At 31.9% G+C, this 20538-nt stretch overlaps 10 protein-coding genes across 10 annotated transcripts; 5 read left to right on the top strand and 5 right to left on the bottom strand.

Moving 5' to 3' along the window:
- Positions 1 to 162: 162 nt before the first annotated feature.
- cand_000120 (reprolysin family zinc metalloprotease) lies at positions 163 to 840 on the top strand (the record flags this gene model as incomplete). The annotated part of the gene is made up of 1 exon (XM_067210262.1): positions 163 to 840. One exon carries the CDS (start codon positions 163 to 165, stop codon positions 838 to 840), a length of 678 nt encoding a protein of 225 aa, XP_067068466.1.
- On the bottom strand, positions 771 to 2804 carry cand_000130 (uncharacterized protein; the record flags this gene model as incomplete). Its single annotated transcript, XM_067210263.1, has 1 exon — positions 771 to 2804. One exon carries the CDS (start codon positions 2802 to 2804, stop codon positions 771 to 773), a length of 2034 nt encoding a protein of 677 aa, XP_067068467.1.
- A 223-nt stretch (positions 2805 to 3027) lies between these two features.
- cand_000140 (adenylate kinase) lies at positions 3028 to 3558 on the top strand (the record flags this gene model as incomplete). The annotated part of the gene is made up of 1 exon (XM_067210264.1): positions 3028 to 3558. The coding sequence occupies one exon, from the start codon at positions 3028 to 3030 to the stop codon at positions 3556 to 3558; it is 531 nt and encodes a 176-aa protein (XP_067068468.1).
- A 352-nt stretch (positions 3559 to 3910) lies between these two features.
- cand_000150 (uncharacterized protein) lies at positions 3911 to 4726 on the top strand (the record flags this gene model as incomplete). The annotated part of the gene is made up of 1 exon (XM_067210265.1): positions 3911 to 4726. One exon carries the CDS (start codon positions 3911 to 3913, stop codon positions 4724 to 4726), a length of 816 nt encoding a protein of 271 aa, XP_067068469.1.
- Positions 4727 to 4899: 173 nt separating this feature from the next.
- Positions 4900 to 5388, bottom strand: cand_000160 (uncharacterized protein; the record flags this gene model as incomplete). The annotated part of the gene is made up of 1 exon (XM_067210266.1): positions 4900 to 5388. The coding sequence occupies one exon, from the start codon at positions 5386 to 5388 to the stop codon at positions 4900 to 4902; it is 489 nt and encodes a 162-aa protein (XP_067068470.1).
- A 332-nt stretch (positions 5389 to 5720) lies between these two features.
- cand_000170 (SOH1 family protein) lies at positions 5721 to 6299 on the top strand (the record flags this gene model as incomplete). Its single annotated transcript, XM_067210267.1, has 4 exons — positions 5721 to 5799; positions 5863 to 5959; positions 6041 to 6152; positions 6228 to 6299. The coding sequence occupies 4 exons, from the start codon at positions 5721 to 5723 to the stop codon at positions 6297 to 6299; spliced, it is 360 nt and encodes a 119-aa protein (XP_067068471.1).
- Positions 6300 to 8434: 2135 nt separating this feature from the next.
- cand_000180 (uncharacterized protein) lies at positions 8435 to 10042 on the bottom strand (the record flags this gene model as incomplete). Its single annotated transcript, XM_067210268.1, has 1 exon — positions 8435 to 10042. The coding sequence occupies one exon, from the start codon at positions 10040 to 10042 to the stop codon at positions 8435 to 8437; it is 1608 nt and encodes a 535-aa protein (XP_067068472.1).
- A 571-nt stretch (positions 10043 to 10613) lies between these two features.
- cand_000190 (phenylalanyl-tRNA alpha subunit family protein) lies at positions 10614 to 12191 on the bottom strand (the record flags this gene model as incomplete). Its single annotated transcript, XM_067210269.1, has 1 exon — positions 10614 to 12191. One exon carries the CDS (start codon positions 12189 to 12191, stop codon positions 10614 to 10616), a length of 1578 nt encoding a protein of 525 aa, XP_067068473.1.
- Positions 12192 to 12643: 452 nt separating this feature from the next.
- Positions 12644 to 15436, top strand: cand_000200 (uncharacterized protein; the record flags this gene model as incomplete). Its single annotated transcript, XM_067210270.1, has 1 exon — positions 12644 to 15436. The coding sequence occupies one exon, from the start codon at positions 12644 to 12646 to the stop codon at positions 15434 to 15436; it is 2793 nt and encodes a 930-aa protein (XP_067068474.1).
- A 673-nt stretch (positions 15437 to 16109) lies between these two features.
- On the bottom strand, positions 16110 to 19433 carry cand_000210 (ribosomal protein L7AE domain-containing protein; the record flags this gene model as incomplete). Its single annotated transcript, XM_067210271.1, has 1 exon — positions 16110 to 19433. The coding sequence occupies one exon, from the start codon at positions 19431 to 19433 to the stop codon at positions 16110 to 16112; it is 3324 nt and encodes a 1107-aa protein (XP_067068475.1).
- Positions 19434 to 20538: the final 1105 nt, after the last annotated feature.

The following is a 20538-nucleotide window of genomic DNA, read 5'->3' on the forward strand; positions in this document are numbered from 1 at the left end:
AAAAGTATTCATCTTAGAAATAGGACACTTTCATTTGAATTTCTTCCTTAAGTCTACCCCAATAAGCAAACTGTAAAGCTCGCCGCTCTCAATAGTTTGTTCAATTTACCGCTCTAAAACTGGGAGGTGCTATGATGGGAAGGATCTTTTATAATTAACCTTATGACTATTATTTTAGCTTTAGTTGGAGCATATGAACCCCAAATAAGTACAGAGTGTATAAGTCAAGCTTACAGATGTCTACAAAAAATATATAGTGGAGATGTCATCGTTGTAGCCGTTGGGAATCGCACTGAACATAGGAAGGATTACTTGTCAATAAAAGTGAAAGGAAGAGAAATCACCAATTTTATTCATTCAAACTCTAGCTATACCAGCACTGAGAAATATTATAATCAATTCCAAATATGGACTAGATCTATATTCAGTATATTATTAAAACTTAAAAGAAGATTTGAACAAATTTATTCAATAAAAGCATCTTCAACATCAACTTTAATAATAGGCTTAACAAGTGTTGACATTTCCCCATCAAATCAGTACCACTTTTCTTATGGTCAGACTGATGCAGAAAATGGGCTAGCTATTGTGTCAGGTTATAGAATATATAAAAGGGGTGATACTAATAATAGACTAGTTAAAGTTCTTCTTCATGAGTACGGTCACTTAATGAAATTGACTCACTGTGAATGCAGCTGTGTAATGTCTATTGTTTCTTCGTTATCTGAGCTAGATGAAAGACCATTAAAATTCTGCTCTTCTTGTATAAATCAACTACTGCAAAACAATGAATCAGTATCTCCAAAAAACCTACTAATTCCATCTCCAGGTAGTGAGTAATTCACTGAAATAGATAATGGATACTGATTTCTACTTTCAGAACCACTTGACTTACTGGATCCATGTTTCTTGGTAATAAAAAACTTGTTTATTCCTCTAGCTATATCTAAACGTAAAATATGCTCGTCACTTATCAAACCGTAAATATGTCTCTCTTTTGTTGACTGTGTTATAATATTTCTTGACTCAAGTATTAGAGAATTTGATATATGTCTTATACATGGTACAATATGTTTCCTAAGCAAGTACAATTCCCAAAGACCAAGATCAATTGATAGCATTATGTTTGTGCTGTACTCAGAAGAGTATATATTTTCATGATCACCAATTATTTTATAATAATCCCATTGGTCTCCATTCCTTGTTCTGAGTAATCTTGCCGTTAAGTTGAACTCCTGAGACATATTATCGAGAGACATCATTGAATTCAAATATGATATATTTATATTAAATAGTTTTTTTACTAGAATCAGGTTCAATACGCTACTAGAAGGTGATGATATTGCTGATACTCTAATAAGCTTCTTGATAAACTTGGCTAGTAGTTTCAATGGTAACATAGGCGAAGATAGTGACAAAGACAATAAATTTAGGAATTTACTGCTCTGAGGTAGGTTAAATATTGGTACAGAAATTGTTGAATATAAATTATAGTAGTATCCCGTACAGCTAGATGCACATTTGCTGTAATCTTCATTTAATCTATAATTGACTATTAGAAAAAATAGACCGCTTAGTGCACTTGCTGATAGAGCTGTGTTTTCTAGTTTATTTGTTGACAGATACTTTTTATCTAACCCATTACATATCATTACATAAGCATCAGCCATTTCCAGTGGATTTGTTAAATATGGCATTATATTGATTGGTATGTAATGTAACAAGTGTTTTAAAATAGCTACTTTAATTGACGGTTCATTGTCACAATCCATATTAATTATAGCATGCAGATAGACAATCCATAGTTGGTGATATACTGTTTTATACTTGTCTTGCCAATTCCAAGAGTCATGTTCAAACTCATTTCGTAAGGAGCCATAGTCCGCAGTAGTTTTGTATATATTTGCTAGTTCTCTTTCTCCTCTCTCGAAATCTGTTTTATTCCTAAACTTTCCAATGTTAACCGGTTTAGGCAAATTCAAAATTATAAAACTGATCCTGAGTAAGGTCCCAATTAAAATATCTACACTACAACCATATAGCTCTAAGGATGGACCAACCCGTTTTTCTGTATTGTATCCTACAGAATTCCCAGATTTATAGCAAATTTTTTCTAATAGATTCCTAATATGTAAAGCAAAGTGATACCTCAAATTATCATAATTCAACAAATAGTCCTTCACCAGTATATATTCCAAAAAAAAAGGATTCATATACGAATTAGAGTATTCAAACTTATAAATGTTATTTATCACTAAAAAAGTGGCAGTTTTCAAATCTTGCGCTTTTATTGACCTCAATAATATATTGTTTATAATATATGAACTAAAAGATATAGGATAGCTTTGTTTCTCACAAACTACTCCCTTATTTGGTACATCACTACATTGACGTATAAGTATTTCATTTTTGAGCCATTTCATGAGTATTCTTATTGCAAATTCAGATAGCCTCATTCTCACATGCTGAACTTTTAAAACTCCTCTTAATAGTTTTTTTGTGATATTCATATCTATGATAGGGCTGTCTATTATAAAATTCAGTATACAGAGTAAATATTTCATACACACCTCAAACGTATCAATTTTAAAGTCTTCAATTCCACATAATGTTTCATTACGATGAATACTATTTGATTTCCCAAAGTTAAGTAATGTAGCAGGTATGATTTTCAAATGTCTGCTTTTATACCGTATTAAAAGCTCACTCAATTTATTTAGTATATTAGGTAAATGCCTTGATGACTTTCCACTTGAACATAACTCATCAATAAATCTAAAAAAGTCACTTTGTAAAGTATCCATCTCAGTTTATCGTAACTTTATTATTACTAGTTAAATGATAAGATTTGAGTAAAGTAGTAAATGACTAATCTTTTATGCGGGGTTAGTGGTACTGCTAAGAGTGTAGCGACTTACCTACTTAAAGCTCCGTGGTTGACTATAATTTACAATAAATTTTCAAGTCCTCTGTAGATAGAAGGAAGAGGTTCTGAACTTATAGATATTAATATATACATACTAAGATATGTCAATGCCTAATATACTCGTAACTGGGACACCGGGTACTGGTAAGACTAAGTTAAGCAAAATGCTTGGCAAGAAATTTAGAAATTACAAAGTTGTAGAACTCTCAAAAGTCATCAAAAAGAGGAAATTATTTAGTGAATGGGATGATGAAATGGAAAGTAGTATCTTTAATGAGACTATGGTCATTAGATATCTGCAAAAACTATTTAAGAAGTGTAAAATACTTAACAAACCAATTATACTAGACTTTCACTCAGTTGACTTTTTATCTGCAGAGTGGTTTGATATAGTTATCTGTCTTAGGGTAGAGACTGATGTCTTGTATGATAGGTTGAAAGAGAGGAGTTATCCTAATAAGAAGATTAAGGAGAATATAGAATGTGAAATATTCAATGTCATTTATGAGGATATAACTTCAAAATTTGGCGAGGGCAAGATAATAAGCCTATCTAATAACAACTTAGCCCAGCAGAAGAGGAACTTAATTAAGATCTCCGACCAAGTCACATTATTTAAAAGTAGATTTTAGTAAGGAAAACTGCATAGCTTAAAGCCACTTTTTTTTGCAATAAATCCTAGATTCTGTCATAAAGTAGAAAATTCTTATATGCTTCTAGTAACAACGAATTGATTTGTTCTAATTACCTATATTTCTATTTATTATCGTTATCTACTATTTCTTCAGATAGTAAAAATTATTTCTTATGCAATCCTTGTGGATGCAGCATCCATGTCTCGGGTAAATTTTAGATCTGGAAATGCTACAAAGTAGTCCCTATAGTACAGACTTGAATCAAGGTGTATTTGAAAAGTATTAAATTGAACTATCACAACTGTGATAAAATCGAGCTAAATTGCCGATATTGTAAATACTTCTAATAATGGAGAATGATCTTGTTAATATTGAAGTATACTTTCCAGATGCGGTTATTTTGGAAGAACAAGACTATGCAGATAACCATCTCACTAGCAAAGAATATGAGCCTGAACTGAAGGAAAGATATAGCTTTACAGATATGTATAATTTTCACTATAACTCTGGTTTTGATAACTGTTTAGCATATTATGTTGGAGATGTAGATAAAGAAGTGGACAAAGTGGGATTTGCGGCCACTAGATATGAAAAAAGTTACTCATATAAGAATTTTAAACTTGAATGGGACGAGAAAAATGAAGTGCTTTATGTTGTTATTCCCTCAGTAGATAGTATAGACCATTGGGTTATGTTGTTTCTGCAACCACTTGGAATTACAAATGACTCGCTAAAAATTGACAATTGCTGTATATCCAATAACTGTAATTTTAAAGTAAGAATAGACGACGAAAGACTACTTTTGTACCCAGATTTACTTGATGATATATATAGATTCATTTTATTTCAACGAAATTTGTGGTATTTCTATAAACATCATATCAATCATATCCATAATAGTGTAACCACATTTGATGATTCCACTGTAGATCACTTGTGGCAAAATCCAGACATAAATGTCTATTTAGAGAAAGATGAAACTGACTACAATTTGTCTAAAGGAAGAGAGGGATACTGTAGCGAATATTGTGATTCATACTTGAAAGGACAGCATATGTTACCGTGTATTTCAACCACAATTTCTGAGTCAAATGTATTCACTACTGATTCAACAATATTTCCATTATTAACATCTGAAGATTCAAGTAGTAATGATGATTATTAACTTAACTCCTTTACAAATATTTGTAATGGCAACAATGAGAGAGTCTTCTTTCCAATGAATGACTAAATTTGATTTATTATGCTAAATTGCATAACTACTATACCTAGTATATCTAATGATGTATATACTATATTAAATCTCTAGATCTTATTATCCAATATAAACTGTATACACTAGTGCTCCCCAGTAAGTATATAGTGCCTCATATTAGCATCTTGTTTGTACACATTTTCAAACGAGTTTGGACTGTCTTCACCCACAAATTTGAGATATCCATTTGGCGCTTTCGAAAAGTCATCCTTTTGAGATACTAAACAGTAGCAGCATATAATTCCAATTACTATACTCAAAATTACAGATATAGTTAATATAATAAGCATTGTTTGACCGATTTGCAGCGAAAATGTCCCTACAGGCCTAATTTTTTTTGGGTACAGTAGCGGACTTCTCACAGTAGATGGAGACGTTCCTAATCCAGATAGTGTATTTATCGACCTTGGACTGAATGTTTCGTAGTTATTGTAAACAATATCCCATGCATTTATCCTTGAGTGAATAAATGATACACTTACATCATAGTCTGATCTCCAGAAAGAAATGTAGGCCTGAGTATTTCCCCAATATACTACAAATATAATAAGAAATATTGAATTTTCTTTCATAAATCTCAAAATATCTTTTCTTATTTCAAAGTTCTGTTTAGAGCAATAACTTGTTAGCTAATTTTAGTATACTTTATCCACTATAAAGAGAGAAAAAAAAAAGACAAAATGAAGTATTTGGCATAAGCTTATATTATTACCAAAAGAGATTATCAGATTACTTGTCTTTTACTGCTTCTATAACCTCTATGTAGTGAGCTTATAGGAATGATACAAAGAAGTCCAAACAATGCCAAAGTAAATTGATGCATCTAAAAATATTAGTACAACCAACCCGCTACCGGGTCATCTGGTGTTTAAGAATTAATGTTGTTACAGTTCCTTTTAGTTAAATGGACGAAGCTGATCGTAAACGTTTTGTACTAGAATTAGAATTTGTCCAGTGTCTATCAAATCCGGATTATCTACAATGTAAGTATAAGACAATTAGCAGATGTTTAATTTTAAAAAATATCTATAATACTATTTTTTTAGGGTTAGAGAAAGAAGGTTATTATAAAGATCCATCATTTATAAGATATCTTAGATATTTATTATATTGGTGTAACCCACCATATTCAAGTTATTTGTCGTAAGTTCAATGTTTATTTCATATTTGTATTAGCTGGCTCTCTATACATCTAATTTCTACAATCAAATAATTGTTTATTAGTTATCCACATTGTTTAAGACTTTTAAAAGCCTTACAAAGTCCAAGTTTCAGAGCTAAACTTGGCAATGATGAAGCAATACAAACAATCAGAGATCAACAATCCTTTCAGTGGGTAAGTATGGAAACTCAGATCTTCTTTTTGGAGCGAATATCACAACTCTTTTCTAGATATATGCTGATTTAGCAGTTTACAAATTTGTTAAAAACAGTAAATACTGAAGTTCCTACTTATCTTTATTTCAATTTTAAGTTAAAATGAGGAATGACTTTTCTTATAACTAATAAGGAACATTTGAATAATTAGGGAAGGAATTATTGTATATAGACTTCGAATTCTTACAGTTATCCCTATTATTAATTTCATTCTAAATAAATTTTGTATTTTATTCTTCATAAATAATTCAATGATACATAAATTCCATTTTATTTCCTATGAAAGTAGCTAACATTACTTTTTGTCTCTAATGTAATAATCTAGTAAATTCACTATTTCAGTTTTACCAATAACACCACTTGAACTTAAATCCCTAACATGTTAAGGTGATTTGGCGGAAATTTATATTCAAAGATGAAATATTGACAAATAGCTGTTAATTGTTGACATTAATATCACTATCAAGTACTACTGGTTACTGTTAGTCCCGATTATTCCAATTATATTTCAGTACTTTGTGTCAAACACTTCTTATTTTATGACTATAACATTCACAAATTCCATAGGTACTTAGTAATGCTATAAATATAATAGATTAATCATTAATTATTATTCTAAAATATATATTCAGATATAATTTATACTTTCAATACATCCTTAACACCCAAGAATGACTAATTGGCAGTGACAATTGCAAGAATAATAGCTTGTAAAATGAACAACAAAATTTACTTCCCAAATGCAAGACTAGTATAATTGGGAAAATATAGTATCAATAGATATTTTATCATTAAATTTTACAATATTTTCGTCTAAAATATCATTCAATAGCAATATCATTTTTTCTTTGATAGTTCCTTATAGACGTACAACCTCAATGTAAAACAATGGTACTACAACTTTCTTTGGAAAAATGGTTAGTTCGATTTCTAAAGATCTACTTTCGAGTATTGAAATTTCATTTCTATCTTTTTATGTTTTTTTATAACCTCAGGTTATCTTGAATTGACCCAAATTTCATTTAAATTTTCATATTTTTCAAATGTTAAGCAAGGGCTTAGTCCCATCACTATTGGCACTCAGTTATACTCTTCTTATATCAAATTTTCAATATAAGGTGATTCTTTTGATGTATCCATTGTTTCTATTTCATATATAAGTTTTACTTAGACTTTTAACTCATTCCCAATAAAATTTGTTGTTATTAAGTAAACTGCTTATCTAACATTTCAGTGACACTTGAGTAGCTACGACCTACAATATAGAAAATTTCTTTTTTTATATAAATAGTGAGTTTCCTAAAGTAACTAATTTCACACAATTCTTCTACTGCTTCTATTTAAAAACACTTTACCACTTTTCAATGGGATATACAGCATTGTTTAACATTCTTACAATATACTTAAGTGATTAACCTTTTGTAAATGGAACTAGATTCATATTATAGTCATTTCCAAAATTATAAATATTTATAACTAAATCTTTTAATCTAATTTATCCTTCACTGTATTGTTAATGGAATATTAAGTAAAATTACATATTACCTTTCCTATATCCACCTAAATTTGGTATTATAAAGTGGATATATTGGATAGCTATGACATAACACTACCTTTTAATGTAAGTCCATAATGTAAAAAATTCACCAATTTTAGTAAACTTTATCAATAGCACTTCATTACTGATGAGTTTATTTCTTTTCGGTACACTCAGCTTTTTATCAATTCCTCATTAATATTTTCGAATTCAATTTTTATTAAAGATTATTACTTCTGAAACCTCAGTTATATATACAACACTATAATAGTTACAGACTTTGCGATAACCAGCTTTATTTAACAATTTACAGTATACTGCTCCTGAATCTAAGTATGTTGGTTCACAACCAATTAATAGTAATATTTTCCCTTAATACTATTATATAGATGCTGTATATGTCACATAAGCGAAAATGCAGGTATGAGTTGCAGTAGTATCCATGAAATATAAATATAAATTTGGTAACTTTTAATTTGAATACTAGCATGGAATTTAATCGATATCTAATTTATTTTCAAATATATTGACAACTTGAAGTATCAAAGGTGAGGTAAGTGATCAAATTTTTTACTTAGGTCAATTCCATTTTAATATTTGAATTAATGTAAAAATTCGATTAATAATTATTAGGATATAAAAACAAAATAAGTTTTTTATAAATAGGACTGAGGCTTAGCTATGCTACAAGTATCAACAGATTTTCATGGCTTGTTGTCAGTGACTTCTGAGTCAAGGAAATCAAAAAAGAGCTCCGAAAGGCCTTTTAGTGAAGATTTCTCGGTATTTCTAAGTGAAGGATTCTTGGTGGAGTCCAAATTATCATTTGGGAGAATATTTAAGCGTTCTCTATCTTTCTTACTAATTCCAATAATATCACACAATATACAAAATATATCGTCTCTATATTTTATCTTTATTCCCTTTTCATTGTGCTTTTCAATAAACTGTATGACAAGACGCTTGTCAACAAAGTTAAATTTCAAATCTTGTTTTAGATCATGCATTTGTATCAGTGTTCTTTCCATATTTTCCAGTAAATTTTGATTGTTTACATGTAGGTCCTGTATTTGTTTTTCAAGTGACTGTTTTTCATTAGATAAATTGCTAACAACTCTTTTCATATCTCTAACTTCAGATTCACATATATTTAGAAGCTGTATTTGATCTTTTAAACGGCGTGCCTCTTCTCTGACATTTTCTAATTCCATTTGATGTCTAGCATTAGTTTCTTCCTCTTCAGTTTGAAAACATTCAACAATACTTGTCAAGCTATTAGCATAGTTTCTAAGTGTTGTGATCTCTACTTTAGTCTGTTCAAGTGCAGTAGTCATATCTTTAACTGTTTGCCTTAGCTCAGTTGCTTCACTGTCAATGCCATTCAATCTCTCCAATTCAGTAATATAATCATGATTTATAGTTAAGAGTTTCATATTTTCTGTTTTCAAGTCTTCATTTTCTTTGACTATACTCGCGAAAAAGTCAGATAACTCAACTTTTGTTTCTCCTTTAGAAAACTCATTCATTTCAGATTTGGATGTATCAAGATTTTTCAAATAGTTTACAAGATATACTAGACATTCCCCCAGTAACACAGTCATTTCTAGAGAAAATGGAGCATCTTTCTTAAGTATAACATCTTGCAAATATAATTGAAGATGATTAGGTAATTTATCTATTATTAATTCTTTCTCCCCAACTAATTGATTTTTTATTCCTACCCAGTCTCCATAGTGCCCTAAAAGAGTATTAGACAGATCTTGAAGGTCATTGACCTCTACCTGGAAAATCTGATTAAGCTGCCGTATGAAAGTAGGATTATATGCCACGAAAGTATCAGATTTACTATTAAGTTTGGTAGATTCAGATATAAACAATTTGTCGTCCGCAATTGACTTATCACATTGGTATATCTCAGGACTTAAATCTTCCTCCTGGTACTTGTTGATAGTGAAAAGTTGGGTATCCTCTTCTATTTGTCTACTATGCTTATCTGAAACCAAGTCAATTCTATCCGCGTATTCTGAATTGTGTTCTATAGTTGTAAAAGTAGTTTCAAGTCTAGACTCCACTGTTACCTCACTTGGTAAACAGCTTTCGTGTTCCAATATTATATTATCATCTAGCAAAGTTGTGGAGTAATCATTGTTTACTGCTAATCTGGTATCTTTAAGGTTATTTACAGTATGCTTAAATCCCATATCCTTTCTCAACTTAGAAAATTCTTCATCGTTCACATTAGTTTCATCTTCTAAAAGAACTTCGTTTAGTTCTTGTACTGCTTCTTTCAGTGCACCCCATGCAGCACGCATATTGTGCCCTAGTAGTATAATTAACTACAAGCTCCTAATATAGTTTCTATATGATGGTTCACGGGATTCCCACCTAGCCTTTGTTGAATAGCAAAGTCAACCCTAGCTCTGTTAAAAGAATACGAAGCGTCCTAAAAAGCTTCTCGACATACCCGCTTAGTTTTCAACACTAAAATACGAATTGTTGGAACATCATCTAATCAAGATATATGAATATTTTTTTAGTAGGAGCTATAATGAAAGATATATATGTAAATTAGCATGGGAGATTCATCAACAGTGAATAAACAAATAACAAGAATAGGAAAGATCTTGTGTTGCAATATTGACCCCAAATTAACTCATTGGTACTAAAAAGTGCGTGTACCGGGAGTCGAACCCGGGCCATCAGTTCGGAAAACTGAGATGCTAGCCGTTACACCATACACGCCTTCAGGTCTGAGGTTCTAGTAATTAACTGCATTTGTATATAGAATTTGTTAAATAACCAAGTCTGTACCCCTTGCTTGCTCCCAATACCCAGAATGTCAAACAAGAATGTCAGACAAAAATCTATTTAAATGACAGTATTTTATGTGAAGATATTTGCTCTATAACTAAAAAGATCTCTAATATTAGGGATACTATAATGAATCATTGTTGGGCGTTCAAGTGACAAGCCCCATGCAATAACTACTATGCCTTCAGGTAGTCCAAGGGATCTCAATACTTCTGGTCTAAATATTCCAGAGTTACCCACTTCAATCCACTTCTTCAAAATCTCATGATATCCAAATACTTCCATTGAAGGTTCAGTGTATGGATTAAAGGTAGGTTTAAATTTCAATTTAGATATTCCGATTTTCTCATAAAATGTAGAAAAGGTGCCAAGTAAATCACCTAAGCATAAATTCCTATCTATGATTAACCCTTCAACCTGGTGAAATTCAGATAGATGAGTAGAATCTATAGACTCATTCCTGAATACACGATCTATTGAGAATAATGCCTTTCTTTTAAAATTTGTAAGTGACCAGTCACCCTGATCATTACTATATAATTTAGCTAAGTAATAAATTATCCTCGCAGATATAGCAGTTGTATGAGTTCTCAAAATATTCCTGCTGGCCTCTTCGATATCCCAATTATAACCTAAACCAATAGATCCATATCCTCCAATTTGATGAATATCTCTAACCCTATTAATATGTGCTTCATCAAGCTCTAAATTCATTCTAAATGTATTGGGTTTATTTAAAAAGAATGTATCATTAGAATCCCTTGTGGGGTGCTGCTGTGGCTGAAAAAGAGCATCAAAATTCCAAAAAGAGCTCTCAACCCATCTATTAGTTGGCATTTCTTCAAACCCCATATGCAAAAGAATACGTTTAAATTTCAGTAAGGACCTTGTCAACGGATGTATGTGACTACGAATTAGACGTTTGCCTTTTGCAAAAAAATTATATGGCTTGAAGTCACTACCCTCCCAAGATTTGTCAAGAATCATATCTTGAGTAATATCAGTAATTTCAGACTTAATTATTGTAGAGAAATTCGGCCCTTTTTCTATTAAAAAAAATGTCTTCTTATGTATATTTATTAATTTACGTTTTTTAAGTTCTAAAAGAATATCCTCGTCACTTTTTTTAAAATAATCCTCATTCATACCATATAAACTAATCTCCTTCAAGTGCTCCCTTATTTTATCTGTTCTCAAAAAGTCAATATCTTTGTTAACAATCTTCACAAGGTTATTTACTTTATCCAAAGTTACAAATCCTTGATGTAAACATTTAGATAATCCAATCTTCAAAATTTTGGAAGGTATATGTGATGGTAGTTCCCCAACATTTGCTGAAAAATTGTCTCTTGATAAAAGAAATTGGATAAGCTGATACTCCGGAGTTCCATTTCTTAAATATTCAAGAGCTTCCTCAGTTAAATGAACAGTTATTGTTGAATATATCATTGACTTTACCATTTTACGTGATTCTAAACTCTTAATTATACCAATAATTCTCTCATGATCACAATTAAATTCCTGAGAAAGTGTCAAAGTATTCAGTGTACAGCCTGAACTATCTAGCTTAGTTAAAATTGCAAGAGGATTTAACTCCGTCATCTTATTCTGAAGTTCAAGAAATTCTTTAGTAGCATTAATGTCGCGCATTTTCCAACTGTCTCAGAAGGAAAGTGAGGGTAACTACTTTATAATTTGTGACAACTTTTTTCATTATGCTTTAATAAAGACTACATTAACATTACATTTCAGTAGTCTTCGAAAAATTCCTACTCTGTACAGGTAAATGATCTAAGAGCTTACTTTGTAGAACATATAGAATACTCACTATAATTAGTTCGAGCTGATTTCAGTTTAGTTTGACATACTTTAGTGGAGACTTTAATCTTTAGTTTGTATATCCCAGCAAGTATATAATTACAAACTTAGTTCTTTAGATGAGTATATCTCAAATCCTAACTTCGTGCTAAGATAAAAAGTACTAACCGCTTATTTAGTACTCTAAGTGCAAGGAATTGCTTGTTTTGCAAGTACCCAAATCCTACTTTTCATTTGTTTAACCGAAATTATCAGGCACTTCTTTCAAAGCTTGTACTTATTTAATGACTAGTCAATCAGAAAGACTTCTGCAATTAGATGAAGAGTGGCAAGACCCACTACTTGATATAAGTCTACCGTATAAGTCAACTTCAACAAAAATAGTAGGATACTATACACTTGATGATGATCTTAAAAACCTTATCTCTCTTTTTTCAGTTTCAGAAAATTCCGAAACTTATATAAGAATTGGTGAATCATCACTAGAATCGAATCTACGAATCTTAAAAACAGCTCTACTCATACAACCAGATATTATCTACCTTGGTAAAAATACAAATGGAATAAAACAAACAACTAAAATTCTCCAAGGTTCCAGTACACCTGTTTCTGATTTGGAATTCAGCCGAGCTGAATCAGATGCAGGTGAATTATTTACTTATCCTAATGCAACCACCTACCACCATGAGACACCAGTATTATCTACAATAAAGGATGGTAATTTTCAAGAAATAGGTACTAATTATGGCTCTAATCATGATAATGGGGGATCTCTTTGTGGATCATATTCTGTGATCTGTACATCAAAGTCAATGTTACCAAATTCCAGCTATAACTATACCGGACCTAGTTTAGCATTCAACAATATTAATTCTCAACAAATAGACTTGAACAATGCTGCATTACTAATGGAATTTTTTAGGGAACTGGAAGCTGCAAAGCTATTTGATAATTTAGGGATGTTTTCTGGTTTGCTCACAGCCCACTCAATTCATCTGAAAATTATCCAAGAAATTGTAGAGGATATGCTTAGTCTAGAAGAACTGAGATTAAGATTATGTTCTCAGCTAGCATCTTTATTAAATCCTATTATTTTGTCTAGATTGCAGTCATATAGTGAATCACTGAACTGTACGGCATTTACAATGCCTGAAATACTGAAAACAAGTAACTGTAAAAATGAACGTAATGATAATGACGATATACCTACATTCCCAAATCCAAAGATTTATAAATGGCCCTCCACTTCTCTCAACTATGAGGAATATAGAATGTTAATGAAACAGCTTCCATTTCTGTGCTTTTCAGAAGTTTACGACTTAAGTACATGTATAAATGTCTTTAATCAGATAAATGACTTGAAGTTATTGGAATATCCCTCTATGACTTGCAAAGAGACATGTTCTACCAGAGTTATACATCTGAATTCTTTATACAAAAGTACAACTCCTGACCAACCAATGTTTGCAGTTGATTACTTTGGAAATGATAGTTTTAATTTTTCACATAGCTCAGTATGTCCAGACATAGCACAAGACTCCAAGGATATTGAACGAGATGTTTTATATATTAATGGAAGGTTATACAATGGGGCAACTAGTGGTTATGGAAAGATTTTGGAAGATGTTTCTAACTTAATAGACTTGTATTGGACTAATATACAGTGCAACTCAGCAATAAATGAAGGTACAGGTATATTTAATGACAAATTAATGAAGAAAGATATAGAAAATTGCAATGGAATGGAATTACCTAATAAACAAAATATTAGTTCAAATAATATTGATATTGGAATAGGAACAGATGATACAGATCAACCTACACTTAAATGTGAATCAATTGTTATTGCAATAATTCTTCTACATATTATAAGCCGTACTTACTCGGGAGGAACCTGCTTTGACAAAGTATCTTCTGTATATAACAATACTGACTGTATTATGATATCTCCAGATAGTAAGAGAGCAAGACCATTAGAAATAGTTATTCTACCAAATATTGCATTGCTATTTTCATCACTACGATTTAGGCTATATGAACAAATGGAACAGAATATGGCTATTGGAGTATTACCTAGTTATTTGGTTGATACACATGTAGTATCTAGACTGATCCCATCAAATAGCTTAATTAAAAACTTACCTACATATGCCTTCCATATACTTTCACGGACCCCAGTGAGTAAGATACCTCCATCTATTTTAGAATATCTGATCAGATGTGGAAACAAATTTATTAGTAAGGCTACCTTATATAAAGAGCTTGCTACCTCAAGGATATGTAATTCTTGTATTCAAGAGCAATGTATAAATAATCCAGTAGGCAATGAGGAACAATCGATACAAATAAATAGGGATGTTAATCGAGGAAGTAGTGAAATTAATAAATCAGCTGAACAGTTACATACTGATAGAATAATTGAGGTTACAACAGATGACATTGCTATAATGACACCTGGAGAAGCTGTTTTATTTCAAATGCTAACAAAATCTCAGGATAAAGAAGATGATCTGGATACTACAAAGTTCATAGATAGATCAAATTTAGTAGACTCTTCTTTAGTAAATACTCTGGACTCTAAAATAAAACGAGCAATCAACACAAAATATTCAAAATATGGCATAAGTAACCCTGAGGATGGAAATGTGGTTTTATATACAACTGACAATGTCTCCGCAGATTTACATTACTCTGACAATGAATGTAGTGAAGAGCACAAATTCAACTTGCTTGATGCTCCTGAAAAAGAATTACATAGTGGAAACTGTACTTTGGACTGTACTGGAAATAATTACAATATTAGTCCAGATCTTCTAGCTGAAGGAGATATCTCTAACTCTCAAATAGCAAGGTTATACTTTGGTAAAAGTATTGAACCATTAGAACCTTCTTCACTACAACTGAATGTGTATGTAGTTTCATCAGAAAATTCCTCTCAGCTTGCAAATGACTTAAGAAATCTACCTAAGGATTCTATTGGAGCAATTGACCAGGAAATTCAGCAACAAGCCCTAATTTTGCAGTCTCACAGGTCAGTTTCTCAATTCGGAATATTTAGTAGCATTGTTAATACATAGTATAACAAAAGTACACACTAAATATAGTAGCTACATATTAGTTTACAATTTTTAATACTTACATAAAAGTTAAACCTATTATAGGGAATTTCACTATCTGAGCAAATCACATGTAATTTACATTTCCTCTCAATGAGTCCCCCCAGAACTGTGCACTAAATTCACTCCAAGAGGAACTTTAATTGTGCAATAACTACAAAAACTTAAAACCCACACCACTTACACTTTCGAAAGAATTAAGGTTCAAGCAAACAGACTATTCCTTAACTTATTTATTGTCGAAGTAAAAAATGAATGACATGGACATTATTTACTTAACTCCAAAGAATAAGACGAAAGTAGTACCCACTTCAATTGGTTGAACAATTGGAAGAATATATTCCCTAAACCCCAAAAATATTGAAACACTTGCAAAATACATGAAATGTGCAAGAGGAAAGTTCCTAATCTGACTAATTCAATCTACATTATCCCCTCTAAATAATGCAATAGGGAAGATAATGAATAAAAATAAATTAATATTAAATAATCACTTCCAAATCCCAGATACTTAATATAGAAACCCATCTAGCTATCTAACAAGATCAAAGTGGTATTATTGGGAAACATCCACTTGTAAAAAAAATGGCTTGGTTTAGTTGAGTATTATCTTAATAATATATCTTATATACTATCAGTTGGAGTAGTTGTTAATTGATATTGAAAGTTTCTTAAATGTGTCTTCATTAGGTTGCAAACCATGCTCTATACAGAAATTATACAACCTTTGCAATACCTTCGCAGTATGTGCCACTGTTTGGAACTGTCTCTCAACACCACGAGTTGATAATAAGCCCAATACACTCATCCTCATATGTTTACCCATTGCTCGTCCAATTCTATGTCTATTTAGGGCAAAAATAACGGGGATATTAAATTCTTGGGCTTGCATAAGTATATGTATAACATGATGTCTTAATCCTCCCTCAATATCACCACCTTCAATATCGGGTGCAACAATTAGTGCCTGTAATTTCTTATGTCGTAGACACCTCATGGCTTCTCTTACTCCAACAGTGAAGACTCTGCCTGGAAAGGCACTATTTGTGTTATTACCATGATTAACACCAGCAGATTCACCACCAAATGAAAGTCCTTTAGCAGAATGTTGTCTGGATGTGTTTTCTGCTATGGCATCACCTCCTATTATTTTATTATTTATACTAGAAGTACCTCCAGGAATCGTTCCACCTTTACTACTAACGCCACTAGACATCCACCTAACTCTATCATCAATAGCCCTCAATGTATTTAACAATGTAGAAACAGCACGATCTAAAGAGGCAGTTAAGATTTGTGTCACATAATTTTGTGGATTTGCCACAGTGCGATGACCTACCTTGTGTGCTAAAGCCAATCTGATATTTTTGTGAGCAAAAGCCCCATTTTCAGGTTCTGACCAATAGGCGCATTCAGAAGGATCAAAAGACCTAGAAATAGCTTCAATCGCAATATCATCCATTGCAACCATTCGAATAGCTTTATTCCCTCTATTTTGGTTTCGAATTTCACCAATTTCAACAGTGTCTAAGTAGTGATACATTACTCTAAGCCAGTGCAGCCTACCTGAATTATTTCGCAAAAAGGAAGAATATCTTGCACATGTTATGATCTCTGTCTCGTATGCACCAGTCTCATGATTCTCAGTATTAAAAGCACTAGATCCCGAGTTGCTCTTCTGAAATCTATTGTTGAAACTATTGCGCCCACCTGTTTTACTCATAGCTTTAGCCCACAATGCAGCAATTGTAGAGGGAGTAGTTGATTGGGACAAAATTAAATTGCTATCATCTCCAGATGGTAAGACTTTAGGTAAATTCAGGCCATTATTAATTGACACTGCAGTAGGGGATACTACACTCCTGTTGCCATTCAGTCCCCCCAATTTATTCGCTGATACCGAATTATCACTTGGTAAGACTCCATCTTTTCGCAAATTTTGTGACTGATTGGAATTACTACGTTTCTTAGCTATTTTAGGTGAAACACTGCTATTGAGTTCTATTTTATTGTATATCTCTGGTAAAGGAAGAGGTATTGTAGAAGAATTTTGTTTCGAATTTAATGAATAATTAGTGCTACACTGATATCCAATTTTCATAGAATTAGGATTTTTCTTGTGAGTATTGCTTACAGATAGAGAATTTGAATAATATGCAGATTGTTGCTGTCTGAACTGTTGCAAGCTACTCACTGGTAAGTTCTTACATGTTGCAGCATTTGAGTATAAAGATGTATTATTAAATTGAGATCTCCACATTCCTACTGAAGGTACTGGAGGTGGTGGAGGCGGAAGCCTAGAATTGTTGGATCCCCTAGAAGATACCTTTATTGGTAGTAATATTTTAGAATCTTGAATACTTATAGATGTCTGCTCACTTCCCTTGCATGTAAAAGCTAAATTGTGCTTATTTTTGTTAAAATTGTCACTAGCCTCTATATCAACACTTCTCCAGTGAGGAGTATGTTGGAAATTAATATGATTCCCCTTATTTATTGTTGAGGGTTGTTGGTAGTGATCAATATAATCGCTTAGATATTCACCTGTAGACAGTGCACTTTTAAGTGGAAAGTGACCCATAAGTGGATAAATACTTTTATCTAAAGTTGCAATATTATCCACACTAAAATTGCCAACTCCACTTTTTTTAGTAAAGTTGTTCATTTCTCCCTGTTGCATTATTGTCTTATTGTTGATATTTGAACCAAAGCCATCTCTTTGTATATTCAAAATTGCATCCGAAGTACTACTGCTCTGAGGACTATCAGCAAACACAGACCTATTGAACTGGTTAATTTTTATATATTCATCATTAGTAAAATAATTGAATTGTGAATACAAATCTCTATTAAATCCACTCATCTGTAATTGTCGTGTTATAGGGGTATTACTCCCCAAAGGAGTCATATCACTAATAAATCCTTGAGTGTTTAGATCTCTTTCTGCCCCAGACATATAGAACCTATTTCTATTAAAAACTGAGTAGTCATTTAAAGGTGAAGTACCCATATCACCCATATTTCTAGATTTCAAATTATCCTCAGTGAAAGCTGTGCTTGACAGTTTATCACTGGAATATTTGGTTCCCTTTGTGTTAGTCTTGTCATAGTCACAACCATGTACAATATTGTAATTCCGTTGCCTAAAGTATTGATTTCCATTCATATATGCCTCATTGCTAATACGTATCTCTCTAGAACTATCTTCATATTCCCTTTGAGTTAATCTTCCAATTCCCCTAATCTCATGAGATTGTTCTATTTGTTGGTGATTACCGTTACTCCAGTAGAATGCTGAATCCTTATTCTTGGTATCTTCATTGCTAGAGTTGTCATTATTTCCCATCCAATTATGTACTCCATAGTCAAATTTATCTTTGTATACCCTAGGTTCCAGAGATATATTGCTATCAACTGGGTAACTACTGAAAAACGAACCTGAGGTATAATTTGAGTAATCCCATAAGCACAAGCTCCTATCACCTAAGTTATCACCACTATAGTTCATTGATTTAGGTCGTGGATCCTGATCTTCGTGTATTTCAAATGCAGACTTCGAACTAAATTGTTCAAGTACTAGAGGAATATCAGATTGTCTATCCCACAATAGTGAACCACTTCCTGAAGAATGAAAAATGCTATCTCTATTAGAAATATCTTGAGCTATACTAGATTTGACATGTTCTACGCCAAGTCCATTATGGCTATTGTTCTTTCCCATACCAAAGCTGTTAAACTCTTCTGGTATATAGTCGCGATTTCTTGTATCAGTAATTGAAGACAATGAATTTGATATAGAACAATGAGCATTATCAGATCTATATAGGTCATTAGAATTTAACTCAAAAGAGGCAAAATCATTAGTAATAAGGCCACAATCTTGGTTATTTCTAAATGAACTCATTGTTCTTTGTAATCTCCTATTACTTGACAAACTCCCCAACTTTCTATCACTCATATAACAGACAAGTACAGAAACTTCTCAATCTCAGGGTATTATATTGGTTACTCCTTGAAGAATAGTCTTTATTTTTCTGATTCCGTTTAAGTGCTCACAAACAACGAATTAATTGTCGTTGTTACTCCAAATTTCTTATTCTAAAATGTTCTTCATTTACAGCCCTCAAAGTTTCTCTTTCAGTCATAACAACAGTACTTCCAAATTTCAATATTTCGATGTAAACATTTCTACTTAGTAGTAAATAATTCTCCTGTTTAAATGGACTAGTACAATGTTTATAAGTGACTCTCTCAGCGCTTTGTCTAGACTTCAGTACGCTAGATCCCACATTCCTAGACCCATAGCTTACACGACGCTAATCACCAATGTGTACACATTAAATTCCTTAAACTACCTATTTCCTGTATAGGGAGATATGTATCTGTCCCCTAGATATTACACATCTATACATTGTGTACTTAGAGTCCAAATAAGGCGCCTAATGAGCGTAGATAGAACCTAGATTGCAACAACTTTATATCTATTCCCGCTTAAAATTTTAGTAGAAGAGACAGGTCAGCGTACTTTTTGCAGAGTGTGTGGATAGTATAGCGCCAACTAGCTTAGCCTCAATATGAATAATTGAGTGCATGAATTAAGGATTCTTGTAATATAGGGGTTAAATAATAAGAATGTCGAAGGCAAGTATGTTTATACTCTATTTACTCGAGTCATAATATATTATAAGGGTTGATCTATTAATTTACAGTGGGATTTTGAGATTTAATAGCTTTCTCAACATATTCTGATGATTATAAATTAACCACAATAAAGTATTTAATATTGTCATTACGAAGGATATATTTAGAGAAATTTATACATTACAATAGGAACAAGGATCTTGATAATAGCTACAATGGCAAGATAACTATCGTTTTAGCTAAGCAAACATCTCGGCTGAGTAATCTCTAAAAACTATGTATTTGATATTACAGGAACTCTCTGGAAAGAAATATTTATATATCTTTTTGAAGCCTAAGAGATGGTTTATTTGCTTACAAATTTATTAATTAGTAGAAGTTTAGATCTATTATAAATATTACGAAGAAGGGAAAGTGAGAAA

The sequence above is a fragment of the Cryptosporidium andersoni genome, assembly GCF_001865355.1.
Source record: "Cryptosporidium andersoni isolate 30847 chromosome Unknown contig_57, whole genome shotgun sequence".
Taxonomy (NCBI): Eukaryota; Apicomplexa; class Conoidasida; order Eucoccidiorida; family Cryptosporidiidae; genus Cryptosporidium; species Cryptosporidium andersoni.